Raw genomic sequence first — 17,987 nt, forward strand, 5'->3', positions numbered from 1 at the left:
ATAGGAAATAACCAGATGATACTTAGTGTGATTTCTAAACTAATCTATATTTCCCCCTCCCCTGCCCTTCCCACACACCCACACTGCCCTGTTCTAAGGAGTTTTGGATTGCAAAACAAAACGATGCAAAAATAAAAGCCTGAAAACAAAAAAAGTAATAAAAGACAGCACTATCAAATGTGGACGCTTTTCAATTTTTGAGGACATAACCAGCCTGTTGTCAAATTCCCATTCACTTAAACCCATTTCAAGTTGCCTAATAAACTTGCTTGCCCACCCATTTTCCTTTCTTGAAATGTTAATCGATGTTAAGTACATCTTTGTTTACAGTATCCTCCTTGAGGTCTACTGGCAAGGAATTTGGCAGTCATCATTTTTTGTGAGATGCTTGCTTCCTAACCTATAATTTGAAAAATATAATGTCCTAATTAATCATTTATTTTGATAAACATTACACCATCAGTTAAGTCTAAAAAAGAAGGATAATTGTTTTTGTCTTTGCTAAGTTAAACAAGCAGATGGTCTCCAGTACTTCTGTTGCATTTCCTTTGTTGCTAAAGTATATGTTTCTTGGGATTACATCACCACTTAAATGAATTTAATTAAGTGTGGGGGGGTGTGATCCCTCAGGAAATATCTTTTCTGAGGCTGCACTTATAACAGTTTTTTTTTCACGGACAGCAAATGTGCGCAGCACATTATTTTTCTCTTCCTCTTTTATCAAGAGCGAAGACTGTAACAATTATGCCACTCCCAGAAGGATGCAGCTGTTTCAAAAACCCTTCAAAATCAGAAATAAAACTTATTCAAGCATCTGCGCCTGACAAACAGGACATTTGCTTCCTTGACTGTGAGGTCTCCCTTCGCCCAGGGCGGTACCCCCTTCTGAGAGCCAAGTGCCAGGTACCAGAGCCGAAGAGCTCTCTGCGCACAGGTCCGCTCAGAGTTCCCCCGACTCCGCAGCAGCAGGGCTACTTGCCAGAACATCACTGAACTTTCCGACCTACCTGGCATCTGGAAAGGGCTTCCTGGGTCTGAGCTGGTGGGGGAGCGCGGGTAGGTGCCACTGCTACTTCCAGGAGAGTTGGGGTAGCTGCTGCTGGGGGAGTGAGGGAACGGATGGCTATTGGGTTGCTGGAAAGAATCCGGAAAAGTTGCGTTGAGTGGCATGTGAGGCTCATTTTGTCCTAAGTTACGGAACTGAGCTAATAGGCTGTGTTGAGGATTATATTCACTGTGTCTTGGAACCAGCACTGGAGGAAGAACTAGAAAAGGGGGAAGAAAAGAGAGAGACGAAAATGAAAATGATGAAAATCTGTAATCACATCACAATGAAGTAGAAACATAATCTGTAAGTAACAACAAATTATCTGAACCCTGCCCCGCTGCCAACTCAAAAGCATCATGCAAATGAAGAGCCATTTTTCACTGAGGAATAAATGCAGTAACAAGTGGTCTCTTTAGAATCTGCCGTGACTTATGCCCCAGACCTGTAGCATTGACATACTGCCCAAGGAAAGTCTGCGAAACACCTTTTATGTTAAAAATGTCCACAAGGTTTCCCCATTCTTAATGTTTTCATTCACTAAAAACCAAAGCACAATTATGAACATGTACCACCACTGACAATTCCACTTTTCCAGCCCTGGTTGATAAGATGTTCCATTTAAGAGTTAATACTTATTGAATGGTATGAATTATTCACCATAAATGTTTTAAATGGACACATTAACTCACTGTGAAACAAAAGAAGGCACAGTAAATAACGTTCAGAGGATAAATACGGTGAGCAGCATAAAATCCAAATGCCATTAAAAGTAGTTAATTAGACAAAATATGATGTTTTGTGGGACAGACTTTATGTTGTGTCCAAGTCGTCCTACTTCACAAAACTCTGTTCTCTGATGATCTTCCTGCATTTAACCCACTTTTCAGTAATCCATATTTTGCCTGACAGGCAAAGGAGGAAACAGGTCATATAAACCACATTTTGCTGATTGGATACTCAAGGTTTAAAAGCCAAAAACATACACACCACTAGAGAATGAAAGAAAACAGCTCAGGTCATGCCTGAAAGCTCCATTAGGTACCTAAGGAGTTAATAATTAGCATGGTGTGCAACCTCCAGAAACCTCTAGAGGCAAAGCCACTATAAATTATGTTGCTAATCGAAGCGAAGGACTGGGTAGTAAACCCTAACAGGGTTAGATCCTCAACTTCCCACCATAGTCCCCAGACACCTCCTCTCCGGTAACACGGGCCCTTGGAACCCCTACTATGCTCACAGCCTTGGCTAGAAAAACCACCCATTTGGAAATCTGCTTGGAGGAGAGAGGAGGAGATTTAAAATCTTCTATTGTTGGGAGTTAGAACTCAAAATATATTCTCCCAAAGAAAATATTTAGTGGTATTAGGAATTAAGTAGATTTTTGAGGACTTTCCAGGGACTCTATCTATAATGTATACCATTTTTGCAGGAAAATGTGCCATGAACACTTGCATTATCACTTACTTATTCATAAGCTAAAAACTGTTTAAGTAAAAATAGGTTTCTGAAGGTCTTAAATGGTCTCTTATGCTATGATCTTAAATTGCTAATCTGTAGAAATAAGATCTACTAGTTTCTCGAAGCTGATCCCTTAGAAACAAGTCTTTTTAGTATAATAAACGTATTTCCTTTTCTGCACAGCGATGGAATCTGCCCAAATTAAGTCCCCAAAAGCATAATTCCTCCTTCTACCTTTCAATAGTCATCTGAAATGTAAATTATTTTGCTAAAGAAAAAGTTCCCAGTTGTCATAAGGCTCCACCAACGTCAACAGAAATCTATATTGCAAAATAAACAAAGGCTCTGAAATAGCACAATACCTTTGAATTACCTATGCAATCATTCTTTTTCTTTTAGCTGCTGCGGCTTGAGTTACTACTTCCCAACTTGCCTTTCATGGTCATCTAGCGATAGCCTCATTTCTGACTGGTGCCTTAAAAGGGGGGCAAATACTGGCCTCTAAACCCTGCCCCCAAAATGCAGCACCAGACATAGCACCTTGAATCAATCCTCCGTCTCAACCCTTTGGAGGACCCACCCCCTGCCCTGCCCCTCCCACACTCTCCTTAACCGAGTCCCTGTTTCAGCACCTCTCATTGTCTGTAATTTTATAACAGAGAATTTGTGGGGCGCCTGGGTGGCTCAGTCAGTTAAGCCTCCAACTTCGGCTCACATCATTGTCTCATGGTTCGTGGGTCTGAACCCCACATCAGGCTCTGTGCTGACAGCTCAGAGCCTGGAACCTGCTTTGGATTCTGTGTCTCCTTCTCTCTCTGCCCCTTCTCCGCTCCTGCTCTCTCTCTCTCTCTCTCTCTCTCAAAAATAATCATTAAAAAGAAAAATAACTTTTTCTTCACCTCTGATTATCAAGATAAGATGAATTCTGCCACTGCTGACATACGCACAAGTATCTTTTAATAAACTTAAAAAATTGTATTGAGTATCACACATCTATAATAAAATGCACAAGTCTTCATATACATGATATAATATGTACTCTTGTGCCTGGTTTCTTTAGTTCAACACTATGTGTGTAGGATTCATCCAATGTTATGTATACCATATACATATATATATATATGTGTATATATATATATATATGTATATATATATATATATGTATATGTATATATATGTATATATATATATATATATATATATATATATATATATATATAAAGATGTTTACTCAGTCCCCCCACCTAACCTCCTCAGAGGATAATCAATTTCTTTTGTTCCTCTGGTTTATCCTTGTATTTCTTCTTGAAAAAATTAAGCTGATAAATATGTGCTTTCTTACTTTGTCTTTATTACTAAAAAGGAAAGTAGCCCACTCTATAGACTCTCTTGCACTTTGTACAGCACCATAGTTTATTCAACCAATCTCTTATGTCTGAGTAGTTTACACTATTTTACCATCACATATAATACTGCAATGAATAACTCCATGTATATACACTACAGTATTGTTAAAGGATTATCTTCGGGGTAAATTCCTAGAAGTAGAGATACTGGGTTTTGAAAATGCAGATACAACTTTGTTATTGTCAAGTACGCATCATGTAAGAGAGCGATTTTCCCCCCACAACCCCACAACTATTTTGTCAAAGTTTTGATTTTTTGGACAACTGGATGGGTGAGAAATGATATTTTGGTGCAATTTTTTTTTAATGTTTATTTGAGAGAGTGAGAACGTGAACATGCAAGCGAGCAGGGGAGGGGAAGAGACAGCGGGAGACACAGAATCTGAAGCAGGCTCCAGGCTCCCAGCTGTGAGCACAGAGCCCTACCAGGGGCCTGAACTCACAGACCGCCAGATCATGACTTGAGCCAAAGTCGGACGCTTAACCGACTGAGCCATCCAGGCACCCTTCTGGTGCAATTTCAATTTATATTTCTCTTATTACGGTGAAAGTCCATCATTTTTTCATGTACTTCAGGGGACATTTTAATGTATTTTTCTGTAAATGGTCTTCTTGTGCCTTTTGCCCATTTTTTGGTCTTTTCATTATATATAGGGACTCCTGGGTGGCTTAGTCGGTTGAGCATCCGACTCTTGGTTTCTGCTCAGGTCATGATCTCACAGTTCCTGGGATTGAACCCTGCGTCAGGCTCTGTGCTGACAGCGGGGAGCCTGCTTGGGATTCTCTCTATCGCTCTCTCTCTGCCCCTCCACTGCTTGTAATGTCTCTCTCTCAAAATAAATATTTTAAAAAATATTTAAAATAACATTAAAAAGAAAAACATATATATTAGAGATATTAGCCTGTGTGACATTTTATATGTTACAAATATTTTATTGCAATGTGTCATTTGTCTTTTGACTTTCCTTATGTGAAGAAGCTTATTTTTTTATGTTTGGTAGTCAAATTTACCAATATTTTCCTTTATTGCGTATGCAGTTTGATCATAAAAAGGTTTCTCCTACACCCATAAGGAGGAATTCATCCATGCATTCTTCTAGTACATATAAAGTTTCCTATTTTATTTAGATCTCTGATCTGTTTGTAGCTCAGTTTTATTTATACTACAAGGAATAGATCTAATTTTATCTTTTTCCAAATGGTTGGCCAGTTGCCCCAACACCATTTATTAAAAAGCTCTTCTTTGTTCTAGTGATTGGATATACCACCTTTCTCATAAAGTTCCATATATGTTAGAGTCTATTTTTAGACATTCCATCCGATTCTATTCTAGTCTGTGCCCTGCTACCACTGTTTTAATTATAGAGGCTTTATGTTTTAATATCTGATAGGGCTAGTCCCCTCTCACAGTTGTTCTTTTTCAGTGTTCTGCTTGCATGCTTACTCCTCCATATGAACTTTAGTTATTATCTTGTCTACCTCCAGAATAAAGAGATTTGGTACCTTTACTGAGGGTCACATTATATTTACAAATTAACTTAGTAAGAAAATCTTGATGATGTCAGATGTCCTATTTAAAACCCAGGAAAGTTTCTTCAAGGCTACTTTTGCATCTTTTCAGAGTGTTCCATAGTTCTTGTATTAGCTCAGACCGCCATAAAAAAATATCACAGACTGGGTGGCTTCAACAACAGACATTTATTTACTCAAAGCTCTGGTGGCTGGAAGTCTGAGCTCAAGGTGTTGGCGGGCTCATGTCTCCTGAAGCTTCTCTTCTTACCTTGCAGATGGCTATTTTCTTGTGTTTTCTAACATCGCTTATTTCCCTGGTGTCTCTCTGTATGTCCTTATCCCTTCTTATAAGGACACCAGTCAGACTGGATCAGGGCCCTCCTCAATGGCCTTACTTAAAGGCCTATCTCCAAATTCAGTCATATTCTGAAGGACTTATGATTAGGGCTTTGACATACAAATTTGGGGTGGGGGTGGTGAACAATTCAATCTAAAACACTGCACTTGGTTTTATACATTTATTACATTTATAAGTATTTTATTTTTTCTGTTCCTATTTTAAATGAAAGTTTTCTCTTCCATTGTATCTTCTAGCTGGTAACTGTTTTTATATATGAAGGTTATTGATATTGCCATGCTTTTATATACTGCTACCTGGCTGGATTCTTTTGTTGTCTGAGTTAGTTTTATCATTGATCCTTACAGAGTTCTCCAGGTAAATGATCATGTCACTGAACAGTTAAAACACAATTTTCCTTTCCAATTGTTTTCTCTTGTCTAGTTGCATTGGCTAATAGTGCTAATATAATGTTAAAAAGTACTAGAGACCGTGAACTTTCTTGACTTATTCTTGACCTTAGTGGAAATGCCTCTAGTGTTTGCTTCCCCATTAAGATGCTGACTTTAAAACTCTGATACATATATATATTAATTAAGGACGTATTCATCCATTCCTGTAGTTCAGTGTTGTTATTAGGAACAGGTGTTAAATTTTCATTAGAGGATTTTATAGCATTTCTTAAGATAGTATTGATTTTTCTTCTTAGACCTAATTAATATGATTAATTATTATTCTTGCATTCCTGGCATAAAGCCTGCTTGGTCATGATATATTATTTTCTTAACGAGGGGTGTTTATAGTAATATTTAGGAATTTGAGGCCAATATTCATAAGTGATCGTGATCTAAGTTTCTTGGTATGTTATTTTTATCAGGTTTCGATGTCAATGTTGTACTTGTTTCATAACTGTTTCTGTGCTCAGAAGAGTTTATGTTGCTAACTAGTCTCTAAATGTTAGGTAGACTTCCCATTAAAATTATCTGGGCTTGCTGCTTTCTTGTGGAGCAGTTCCTTACTTTCTCTATTCATTGCATAGAAATAAATTTAAGCTTTCTATGCCTACTGAGGTTAATTCTGGTAAATTATACTCTCCCTCGAAAATATCCATTTTATGTGGTTTTAAAATTTACTTGCATAAAGTATGCAAAATAATCTTACAGTTAAGTTTCATATCTTCTGTATCAATAAGTATATCCCTCTTATTTCTTATTTTTTTATATTTGTGCTTTCTCCCCAGCTGACTTTTTTTTCTTTATTCAATTACCTGATCCTTGGCCTTTTTTCCCCCCTCCAAACCAGGAAAGATTTGTTGATCTTTTTTTTTTTTTTTTTTTACTTCATTATTTTTTGCTTTATTATCTCCTTCCTCATACTTCCTTTGATTTACTTTGTTGTTCTTTTCCTAGCCTTTTTGACTGGAAGTTTAAAATTAATCTGTTTTTATTCTTTCATTTTTACTGATATAAGTGTTCAAGGCTATGAATTTTCCTCTGGTCACTGGTTTAAATATATCCCATAGGTTGATATGTAGATTGTGATCGTTATTTTCCAAAAGTCATGTGATTTTTGTTTATATTTGCCCATCCACTTATGCGTAATTTTTTTTTTAAGTTTATTTATCCACCTTTTGAGAGAAAGAAAGACACAGAAATCCCAGGCAAGCTCTGTGCACTGTCAGCGCTCATGGGGCTCAAACTCATGAGTGAACTGTGAAATCATGACCTGAGCAAAAACCAAGAGTCGGATGTTCAACCTACTGAGCCACCGGGTGCTCCTCACCTATGAGTCACTTAATAGAATAGTTTTAAAGTTCCCAGGTAAAAGAGCTTATTTGCTTTCAATTTCTAGGTTTATGGTATTGTGATAAGACTGTCGGGGCGCCTGGGTGGCGCAGTCGGTTAAGCGTCCGACTTCAGCCAGGTCACGATCTCGCGGTCCGTGAGTTCGAGCCCCGCGTCAGGCTCTGGGCTGATGGCTCAGAGCCTGGAGCCTGTTTCTGATTCTGTGTCTCCCTCTCTCTCTGCCCCTCCCCCGTTCATGCTCTGTCTCTCTCTGTCCCAAAAAAAAAAAAAAAAAAAAAAAAATTAAAAAAAAAAAAAAAAAAGACTGCTGATTACACTATTTCTAACTTTTGTAACTTGATATTTTCTTTGCAACCTACAACAGAATACATTTTTGTGAATGTTCTTTGCACTAGAAAAGAAGATATGTTTTCTATCAATGTACACTGTTAAAAAGTATCTTTAAGAGCTAGGTTATTAATAATGCTGTTTAGGTCTCCTGTAAAAGGTCAGCAACCTTCCTCTACAAAGGATTAGAAAGTAAATATTTTAGGTTTTGTGGGCTATATGGCCTCTGTCACAGCTATTCGACTCCACTGTTGCAACAAGAAAGCCATAGATAATATGTAAAAAAAAACCAAAACTGGATGTAGCCGAGTTAGAAAGCTTCACATTTTTGGTTTCTTCACAGAAACAGGGAGAAGGGATTTGGCCTGTGGGCAGAGTCTGCATACCTCTTCTGACATCATTACTTATGTTTTTTTCTTCATGACCAGTCTTGTATTTAGACTGGTATGTTAAACTTCCTATTATTAGTGTGCTTCTATTTGTTTTTGCTGCCATATCCTATAGTTTCTGCTTTATACAGGAGGTTGCTATGTTGTTTGGTACATGTATGTTCATTATGAAGTGTTCTTTGTGTCAATACTTTCTGGTCTGAATTCTATTTTTTCTGATATCAGACTCACAACTCCTACTTCTTGTTTCAATCTGCCTGATATACCTTTGCCAATCCTTTATTTTTAGACTTTTTAATCACTTTTCTTATCTTTTGAAGAGATGGGTCTCTTGAATACAGCACTGACTTCTGCTTTATGAACCAATTTGAAAATCTCTTTAATTGTTCAGTTAAGCCCATTTGTTGATATGACTGATATGCTTGGTCTCAACTCTTGTCAGGTTATTGTATACAATAGTTACCGTCATATATTTACCATATTTCTCTATGTGATCTAATCCTTTGTCTTCTAGATTTTTACTTTTTAAATGTTTGTTTATTTTTGAGAGAGATAGAGGGAGACACAGAATCTGAAGCAGGTTCCAGGCTCTGAGCTGCTGGCAGAGCCTTATGCAGGGCCTGAACCTGAGCCACCCAGGTACCCCTGTCTTCTATATTTTTAAAGAAAGTTCTAAAGATGGCCTTGTATTTCTGTCGTAGGATTATTTTTGTATTTGTATTTCTGGTGTCTTCAACCTTTGTTCTTTCCTTACTTAACCATGTATTTTCTAGTTGGTCAGTTTTAAATGGTTATCTTTTGGTTCTCATCTATTATCTATACAATCAATGATCTTATTCTACTTTCCCTTTTTTCTATTCTTCTATTCCATTTTTAAAAAAATGCTTATTTATGTATTTTGAGAGCAAGTGAGGACGCAGGGAAGGGGCAGAGAGAGAGAATCCCAAGCAGTCTCCATGTTGTCAGCACAGAGCCCCATGTTGGCTCGAACCCACAAACCATGAGATCATGACCAGAGTCAAAACCAAGAGTCACATGCTTAACTGACTGAGCCACCCAGGTGCCCCATCTTCTATTCCGTTTTTAAATTTGCACTCTTTCTACTTCATCAGAACATCTTAGGTTTACATACTATCACCATTCTTACTTTTGCCTTATCTCTACAATTTCATTGACAATTTTTTTCCCAGTCATCTCTTAGTTGAATAAGGTTACTCCATTAGATTTCTCAGGAAAAGCTCACTGTAACAGTATTCCCTCTTGCATATTTAAAACTTTCTGTAGCTTTTTTTTTTTAATGTTTATTTATTTTTGAGAGAGAGAAAGGATGTGAGCAGGGGAGAAGCTGAAAGAGAAGGAGACACAGAATCTGAAGCAGGCTCTAGGCTCTGAGTTGTCACCACAGAGCTCAATGTGAGGGTTGAACTCACAAACTGCAAGATCATGACCAGCCGGTCAGACGCTTAACCTACTGAGCCACCTAGGCACCCCAAAACTTTCTGTAGTCTTGATACCTGAAGGAAAGCTTGGCTTGCCCTGGAATTCCTTAAGTTTTCTGAACTTTTTCCACTGTTGCCAATTTCTGTATGATGTTTTTGAGAAGTCTGAGTTCAGGACATTCTTGCCTTTACAAGCTATGTGCTCTTCTTATCTAGAAGCCCAGGGGACTTTTGTTTTGAAAGTCTAATATAGTTTTACTAAGGTATGTCTCAAAAGTTCATCATTCTAGGTGAATTTTCCCAAGTAGTTGGTGGGACCTTTCTATATATAAATTTAGGTTTTCTCTAATTTCTGTTCCATGGTCTCTGGGAACTTAGGAGATCCAATTATACATATATTGAATCTTCTTTGTTTTCCATTCCAATCGCTTTCTTTCAGACCTTTTTTACCTCTTTTCAAATCTCCCATTCATTATTTTCCTGCTTTCTTCAGTGAGTCTTATTACATTTTTAAAATTTTTGTTTATTTTTTTGAGAGAGCAAGTATGAGTGGGGGAGAGGTAGAGACAGAGAGGGAGAGAGAGAAAATCCCAAGCAGGTTCTGTGATGTCGGGGCAGAGTCCAACATAGAGCTCGATCTCAAGAACCATGAGATCACGACCTGAGCCCAAACTGATTAACTGCACCACCCAGGCACCCCTTATTACATTTTAATAAGAATCTATTCTCCCTTTGGCACACTATAATTTATTCTTTACTTATGAAATGTTTTTGTTTTAAAATTTATTTTCTGAGTTCTAGCAACTGTCATTGACTTTCTTCCAATTTTTGTCCATTTCTGTAGTTCCCAAATTTCTGATTTTTCCCCCAAATGCTTGTTGGAGGATATTTATTTTGAAGTGTTGTCTTATACATTCAAGCCACAGACTGAAAGAAAATATCTGCAAGTCACATAGGTGATAAAAGATTTTGTCCTGAATATATAAAGAACCTCAAAACTCATTAATAAAAAACCAAATAATCCAATTAAAAATTAGGCAAAAGATGTGAAAAGACTCTACACCAAAGAAGATGACCTTAAAATCATCATGTTTAGTGAAACAGGCCAGACACAAAAGGGCAAATATTTTGATTCTATTTATATGAGGGACTTAGAATAGGCAAATTCATAGATACAAAAAGTAGAACAGAGGATTACCAGGGGCATGGAGAAAGAAGGAAAAAGGAGTTATTGCTTAATGAGTATAGAGTTTTTGTTAGGATGAGAAAGTTTTGGGTATGGATAATGGTAACAGTTATACAACACTGTGACTTTATTTAATGCCATGGAATTGTAAATTTACGAATGGTTAAAGTAGTAAGTACTGTGTTATACACGACTTACCACAATACAGTTTTTTTTTTTTAAATAGGATCGACATACCAAGTGTTGGCAATAGGGATTCTCACACATTGCTAGCTGGAACGTAAAGTGGTATAACCACTTTCGTTAATATTTTGGCAGTTTCTTATAAAGTGAAACACACCTACCATATGACCCAGCCATTTTCCTTCTTGGTTTTTACCCAAGAAAAATGAAATACAGATGTGTGTGTTTTATTTGTGATAGCCAAAAACTGGCAACAAATGTCCACTGACAAACAAATGAAAAAACAAATTATGGTATATCAACACAGAATACTACTCAGCAATAAGAAGGTATGAAATACTGATTCATACAACATGGATGAATCTCCAAATATGCTGAGAGAGAGCAGACAGAAAAAGAGTGCATACCATATAATTCCATGCATATAAAATCTAGAATACGCAAGCCAATGTATGGTGACAGAATGGGATCACAGTAACGGCTGACGGGAGAGATTGCAAAGGTGCAGGAGTAAATTTTTGGAGGTGATGTGTATGTTCCTTGACTATCGTGATACTCTCATAGGTATATGTCAAAACTAATTATATCGTACTTTTTAAACATGTACAGTTTATTCTATGAGAATTATTCCTCAATAAAACTGTTCAAAAAGTAAATGTGAAGAGGCAATTTTAAATTGTCTTTTACCAATTTTTAAACATGGCTAAAATGTTCCATTATCTATTCCTTTTCCAATCCCATCTTCAAAGTTTGGAAACTATTAATCTAAGCTCTCAATAGTATATTAATACCCAACTAAAATGGCTTTACCCTAATATCTTTATTTCTTGAGACTATATAATGTGTATCTCCCAATGCAGAATCCTCATCCAGGAAAGGGATTCCAGTTGGTTATCACAGACATACCAGCTCTTACAGTGAAAACCAACTGAAGATATCAAAGGTAAGGAGCTGCAAGGAAGTTCCATGTTAAAGCGGTGATAACATTTAAGACATTCAATGTCTTGTATGGTCTGTTAGAAGTTAGTAAGAACTGCAAGGTAAAAAGTAAATGGATATCCTACGTACTCTTGAAAGATAACTTTTCTATCAAATTTATCTAAAGTTCCATTTAACTCTCTAACTAATGGCTGCCACCAGTGTTCCAGACTCTCTCACATTACCCTCAGAATCTCTGAGAGACATTTTCCCAGTGTTTCTTATTACCTTTCACCAAAGTAAACAGCAGTGACAGACAATGAATTCATCAGGGGTCCTGGCAGCTTCACTGGGATTGTGAAATTTCACTGAAAATTTTATCTTACCAAATTCAAACATATTTTATGCTCTACTCCTTAATACTTACCAAACATAAAGGTGATATTTTAAGTAATTTGGAATCAAGTAAAACTGATACTCCATGAAGATGTGCAGTTTAACCTCTGGCTCAGAGTGCCTGGAATGGCACACTGTGCTGGGGTGGGTTGTAGTACCTTACTTTGAACGTATAGATTTCCTCTTTACTCAGTGTGACAATTCTAACAAGTTATTAACTTCTCAGAAAACTTCAGCCAAAAAGTGACTGGTAACAGCAAGAAGGGAGACAAATAATGTACAAAATAGATTCCAGAACTAAGAGCATTTATGTAGAAACAAAGAGACACTCCTCAAATCAATTTTAGGTGATCACCATATACCACAGAATTTACATTAACACACCACTATCACCACAAATATTTGTTCTAAGCCTGGACCAATGCTGAGCATGTTCTATCCACTTTGGAAATAAGAGTGCTTAGAGGGGTAACTTACCTAAGGTCACACAAGAAGTATCAAGAATTAGGAAGGCACAGAGCACCCTCAACTATGATATTCTACTGCCTCAGTGAACCTAAGTCTCCAAGAATGTTAAATTATGTTCTATATAGTTTAAGAGATGGATAAGTAGAATAAATTCCAGAAGTGTTTCTGGACAAATTAAGGTCAATTTAAAGGGGAAAACTCTAGTCTAATTTAACAAGTTCAGTTATGGGAGACTTCTAACTCCCTGATGGTGCATAATAGATGATTATCAAACCCGATTTGTAGAGTTTGAAGACTTAGAAGTAGGATGTCTATATGTCCTGGCTTGCCTGGGACAAGTCCTGATTTGTATGGGCTTTCCAGTGGAATTATAATAGGTGACCCATGTCACTCTCAAAAGTGTCCTGCTTTGGACAACAAATTCTATGGGCATCCAAAGTATAAACAATAACTACTGAAATGCAGGAGGAGAAAGAGCTGGGTCTGGGATCTGAACAGGTGCTACCCCTAGGAAGAAGTGTTAATGGGGAAGAGACACGTGGGGGCTAGTGAGGCAGGGTCACGTCTACATGCACAAGCTCCTCTAGGATAACCAGGCCCAAGCCTCTGTGGCCTGGGTGGGCCCTAAAAGGATAATGCTGCTGCTCTTCTCTCTGATGTCTCTTCACTCCGCCACCCCCAGTCCTTGTTGCCTTCAGTCAGTAGTATTTCAGGTAAGGAATGATTAAGATATCAGTTTTCTTCTTCTTTTTTTTTTTAGTGTTTATTTTTGTGAGGGGGGAGGGAGAGGGAGAGGGAGAGAGAGAGAGAGAGAGAGAGAGAAAGAAAGAGGGAACGAGCAGGGAGGGGCAGAGAGAGAGGGGGACAGAGAATGCTAAGCAGACTCCTCGCTGACAGAAGGGAGCCCAGTGTAGGGCTGGAACCCATGAACTATGAGATCATGACCTGAGCTGAAGTCGAACGCTCAACCGACTGAGCCGCCCAGGTGCTACGTGATCTCTGTTTTCTATTGGGAGAAAAAGGAAAGAATGAACATGCAGGTGAATTATCCATGTGTAAAGGCCCCTTCTATGTACAATTTCTATTTCTTAGGTGAAGGCTGATCAACTAGCTGAAAGAACTAGGATTTGCAAACTCTAGGCCTGACTCAGGTCAGGAACAGGAAGGGAGACAATGAGGAGGGTCTTCCTTTTAATATTTCTTTCCATGTTTCAGGCTACTTCTATTTTATGGGAAACAAATATGCGAGCTCTGACTCTTCTGGGGAACCAAAGTTCTCTTCGGTGTACCAAAAAGGTTACTCCTACTTGGCATCTTCAAACAATGACTCACGTTTGCGGCTTCCCATCAAGAGCTGCTCCTTTGGCTAATTTGAATTTCAAGAATCTCCTTGGAAAGAGGAGCCCAATGGTAAAACACCCTTCCTTACACACACTAATTTTTGATTTGAATAATTTAAAAATCAGACTGTGTTGTGTCATTCCTATAACCCTTGTAAAAACCCTGCCTGGCTCCACACCACCTCCTCAGGTGCATTCGGGGTGGGGAGTAGGGGTGGGGGGAGATGCCTAGGCAATTTCACAATGCCTCCTTCCACCCACTTGAAAATCTCTAATTGCTGTAGATCTTTAAAAGAAGGAAGCTCTCTTCCCTTCTTTTCCTGACTAATCAAGGCGGAGAAAAGTCAGATTGCTGCCTTTTCTTAGAGATGTACCTCTGCTCTTCAAATTTTTAGATCTCTCCTTCAGTTAAAACCATAAAATCCCTTTCTCAGTCAACAGGGAAACCAAACTAAGAAAGTTTCAGGAGATATTTTCGTTTCGGGAGACAACTGTGATTCTGCTACTGGATTCAGCTTTTCTGTGTTGCCAAGACACAAGGAAAAGGAATAAGAAACACTAAAATTGGAAAAGAGGAGCTGAGCTCTGCTAAGCATTCATGCACACCCTCTAGATTTGTGAGCTTTTTCAAGATTTTGAAGTACTGTTTGAAATTCTATCATCAAATCAGTGGTAGCCTAGTAATGAGACTAAGGCTGACAAATCACTACCAAAGTTGTGACCCACTAAATGCTGGTGGTGAGTTTTTTTTAAAAACACAAAAGTTCTGGTAACAAAGCTGCCAGGCCCTTGCCTACATCTCTTCACATACACATAATGGCTAATAAGCTAGATGCTACCCAGTGGTATATAAACGTTTTTTTAGTTCTGAGGACTTGGAAAAGGCATTCAGGTAACAGTCAAGACATCCGAGTTCAGCCCTGGCTATGATAATAACTACTTTTGTGACTTTGAGCAAATCATTTAAACTTTTCAGAGTCTCAATTTCCTCATTCAAAGGCGCAAGGGATTTGAATTCCAAGGGATCTTCTGGCCCTAAATTCTGCAAGTCTTCTGACTGAAGATAATGCTGCTTTTTATATATCTGGAGCTTCACATGTATAACATTCAGTGCCAGACCCCATCTCAGTTGGGTCTCAGGACGCCTCAGTGAGGTCACCTAAGGGCAGGAAGGTGGCCCAGAGCTAATGGAAGAATGGCCCAAGAGCAAGTTCAGTGGCTGCAGCTCTCCTGTGAAAATGAGGGACAGCCAGGCTGCTGAAGCAGCTGTGCCCGCTATAATATCTATACTAGACAGATGTCCCTAGATACAGTGTGTGTTCAGTGACCTTCTAAACAGAAACATTTCAAGTAGACAGTGGCAGAGAGGGTAAGACCACTTAAAAGTTAATAGTGTATGCATTTATGAAATAGAATTCCTTACTTCAGGATGTGTCAGGGAAACTCTACACTGAAGAAAAGATTCTGAGAATCTTTAATCGAGGTTGAATTTTAATGAAAATATAGCTCCAAATCCCTGAGTGCTGACATTTTATCTTTGCTCAGTGGTAGACAGGCAACAGGAAGGAGGGTCTGAAACAATATTAATGTTCACCTAGCACTACATATATACCCAATACAAGCAAGCATACAAGCAAGGCCCTGCGTACGGTACTGTGGGTGCAGAAGTCAACAGGACAGCCACTGTCCCTGCGTATGTGGACTTCATGAGAGCTCACCGAGTCTTCACAACTGATGAGGGAGCAGGCTCAGCCTAGTTCAGTAATACATACAAGGTCACACCAGCTGCTAAATGGAGGGCCAGGCTTTGAATCAAGGCCTACTCATCACTACCAGACTGCATTGCTCAGTCCCATAAAGCTGGAAAGAGATCCTGGAAGTTGTTTCCGTTCTTCTGTTTAGTTTTTTGGGAGAACATTTTTTTCTAAAGTTACTATACTTTTACCTAAAAGTAGTAACTTGACAGTATTTATTTTCCAGGAATATATCAATTACCCTAAAGTACAAATACATTAACAGAAAACAAGTAGGTGAACACAATTTGAATATAAGCAGAGAAATGAATTGCATTCAATAACAGTATCCTCAAGCTTAAAACAAAACAAAACAAAAAAACAGGCTCAGGTGGTTGAGCATCTGACTCTTGATTTCAGCTCAGGTCATGATCCAGGGATTGTGAGATGGAGCCCTGTGTCAGGCTCCACACTGAGCGTGGAGAACCTGCGTAAGATTAAATTTACTTAAAAGTAGCCTAAATCTAACTCAACTTCTGAGAATGAAATTTCCCAGGTAATTCCAGGCCAGTGATTCCTTTTGTACACTACAGCTGCTTTCCTTGAAAGACATCTTCTCTGTGAGATTATGCACCCAGAATATATCTCCAGTAACCCCATGACCTAGTCCAGATTCCCGTTCCAACCTGTCTTTGGGGGTAGGTGTCCTCCCACACTCTCTTCGCCTAGCTGCCTCATGCTTCTTGCCATTTCCATCTGCTAGTTTCATACTTCTGTACCTTTTGTTTTTTTAAGTTCATTTATTTTGAGAGGGTGTGCGTGTGCACAAGTAGAGGAGGGGCAGAGAGAGGAAGAGAGAGTCCCAAACAGGTGCTGCCAGAGTGGAGGCATGAGATCATGGAGCTGTGAGATGATGACCTGAGCCAAAAACAAGAGTGGATGCTTAACCGACTGAGCCACCCGGGCGCCCCCATACCTCTGCACCTTGGCTCACTTGACCATATTTCCAAGTTTCAGTTCTCAGTGTCCTCTCCTTTATGGGGCCCTTCTTGGTTTTTCTACTCACCCCCAATAAAAATGAATTCCTCTTTTCTTTGTGCCCCACTGCTGCCTACGCAGACTTCCATCATAAGCATCTGTAACACTGTATTGCTAATTTGACTTTACCTCACTCAGACCCTAAAACCCTAGAGGATAGAACTAAGTTTTCTTTTCCTTCTGTATTATTCAGTGCACAGCATGTAATAGATTCTTAATAATTAATGTGTTTATGAATTACTATTCTTGGACTGTTTATTATGAGTTGATTAATACAGACCGACCTTTCTCCAAGTCCTCAGACTACCTGCATCTTGAATTAGCAAGACACTTATTTAAAAAGGCAGATTCTTGTGCCTCATCTCACATACATAAAGTCAGAAAGTCTGGAGTTTGGGTGCAGACTCCCTATGTCTCTAAGTAGCTGTGAAACTTGAACTTCAGTTTTCTCGTTTTATATCAAATTTCTAGAGATTATTCCTCTTACCCCTAAAAACTCTATATAGTATCAGTTCTAATTCTCAGCTATACAGATTAAAATGACAATGATATGGAAGAGACCAGCAGGGCATTACAGTAAGCTGACAGGAAAATTTATGAAGTGTCCAAAGTTTTGGCCAGGTGGCATGGTATGACAGAACAAGTGTTGGCTTTGGATCAAGACTGCCAAGAGTGCTGGGTGTTGAAGTAGACAGTGTAAGTTCTCACCAGTGTCTGTAGGGATAACAAAACAAGCCCCCCAACAGCTCTGTGGGGCTCCGGTGCTGCAGCACAGGGCAGGCTCTCAAATGCTGGCTCTCTCCCTGTCTCCTCTCTTCCCACCCTTACCCCAGGTACCATTCCGCTGCTGAATGTTTATTTAACTACCACAGAAGGAAGGTGCTATGTTATTAGAGCTTCAGAGCTTGTTAGAGGAGGAAAAACTTCAGAATGTAAACTAAAAATAACAGGAGAAAAAAAAAATCCTTCATAAGGTGTAATCGGAGGAGAACAACAATTAGAGG

General features: G+C 38.7%; 1 protein-coding gene across 1 annotated transcript in view; it reads right to left on the reverse strand.

Moving 5' to 3' along the window:
- The window catches only part of SMAD1 (SMAD family member 1), a 78,493-nt gene that overhangs the window by 16,149 nt on the left and 44,357 nt on the right, over positions 1-17,987 (reverse strand). Inside the window, exon 3 of the mRNA XM_045466511.1 lies at positions 1,008-1,265. Coding sequence (XP_045322467.1) covers positions 1,008-1,265 — 258 coding nt within the window. The remainder of the gene's footprint in view (positions 1-1,007; positions 1,266-17,987) is intronic.

This window comes from Leopardus geoffroyi, chromosome B1 (assembly GCF_018350155.1).
Source record: "Leopardus geoffroyi isolate Oge1 chromosome B1, O.geoffroyi_Oge1_pat1.0, whole genome shotgun sequence".
NCBI lineage: Eukaryota > Metazoa > Chordata > Mammalia > Carnivora > Felidae > Leopardus > Leopardus geoffroyi.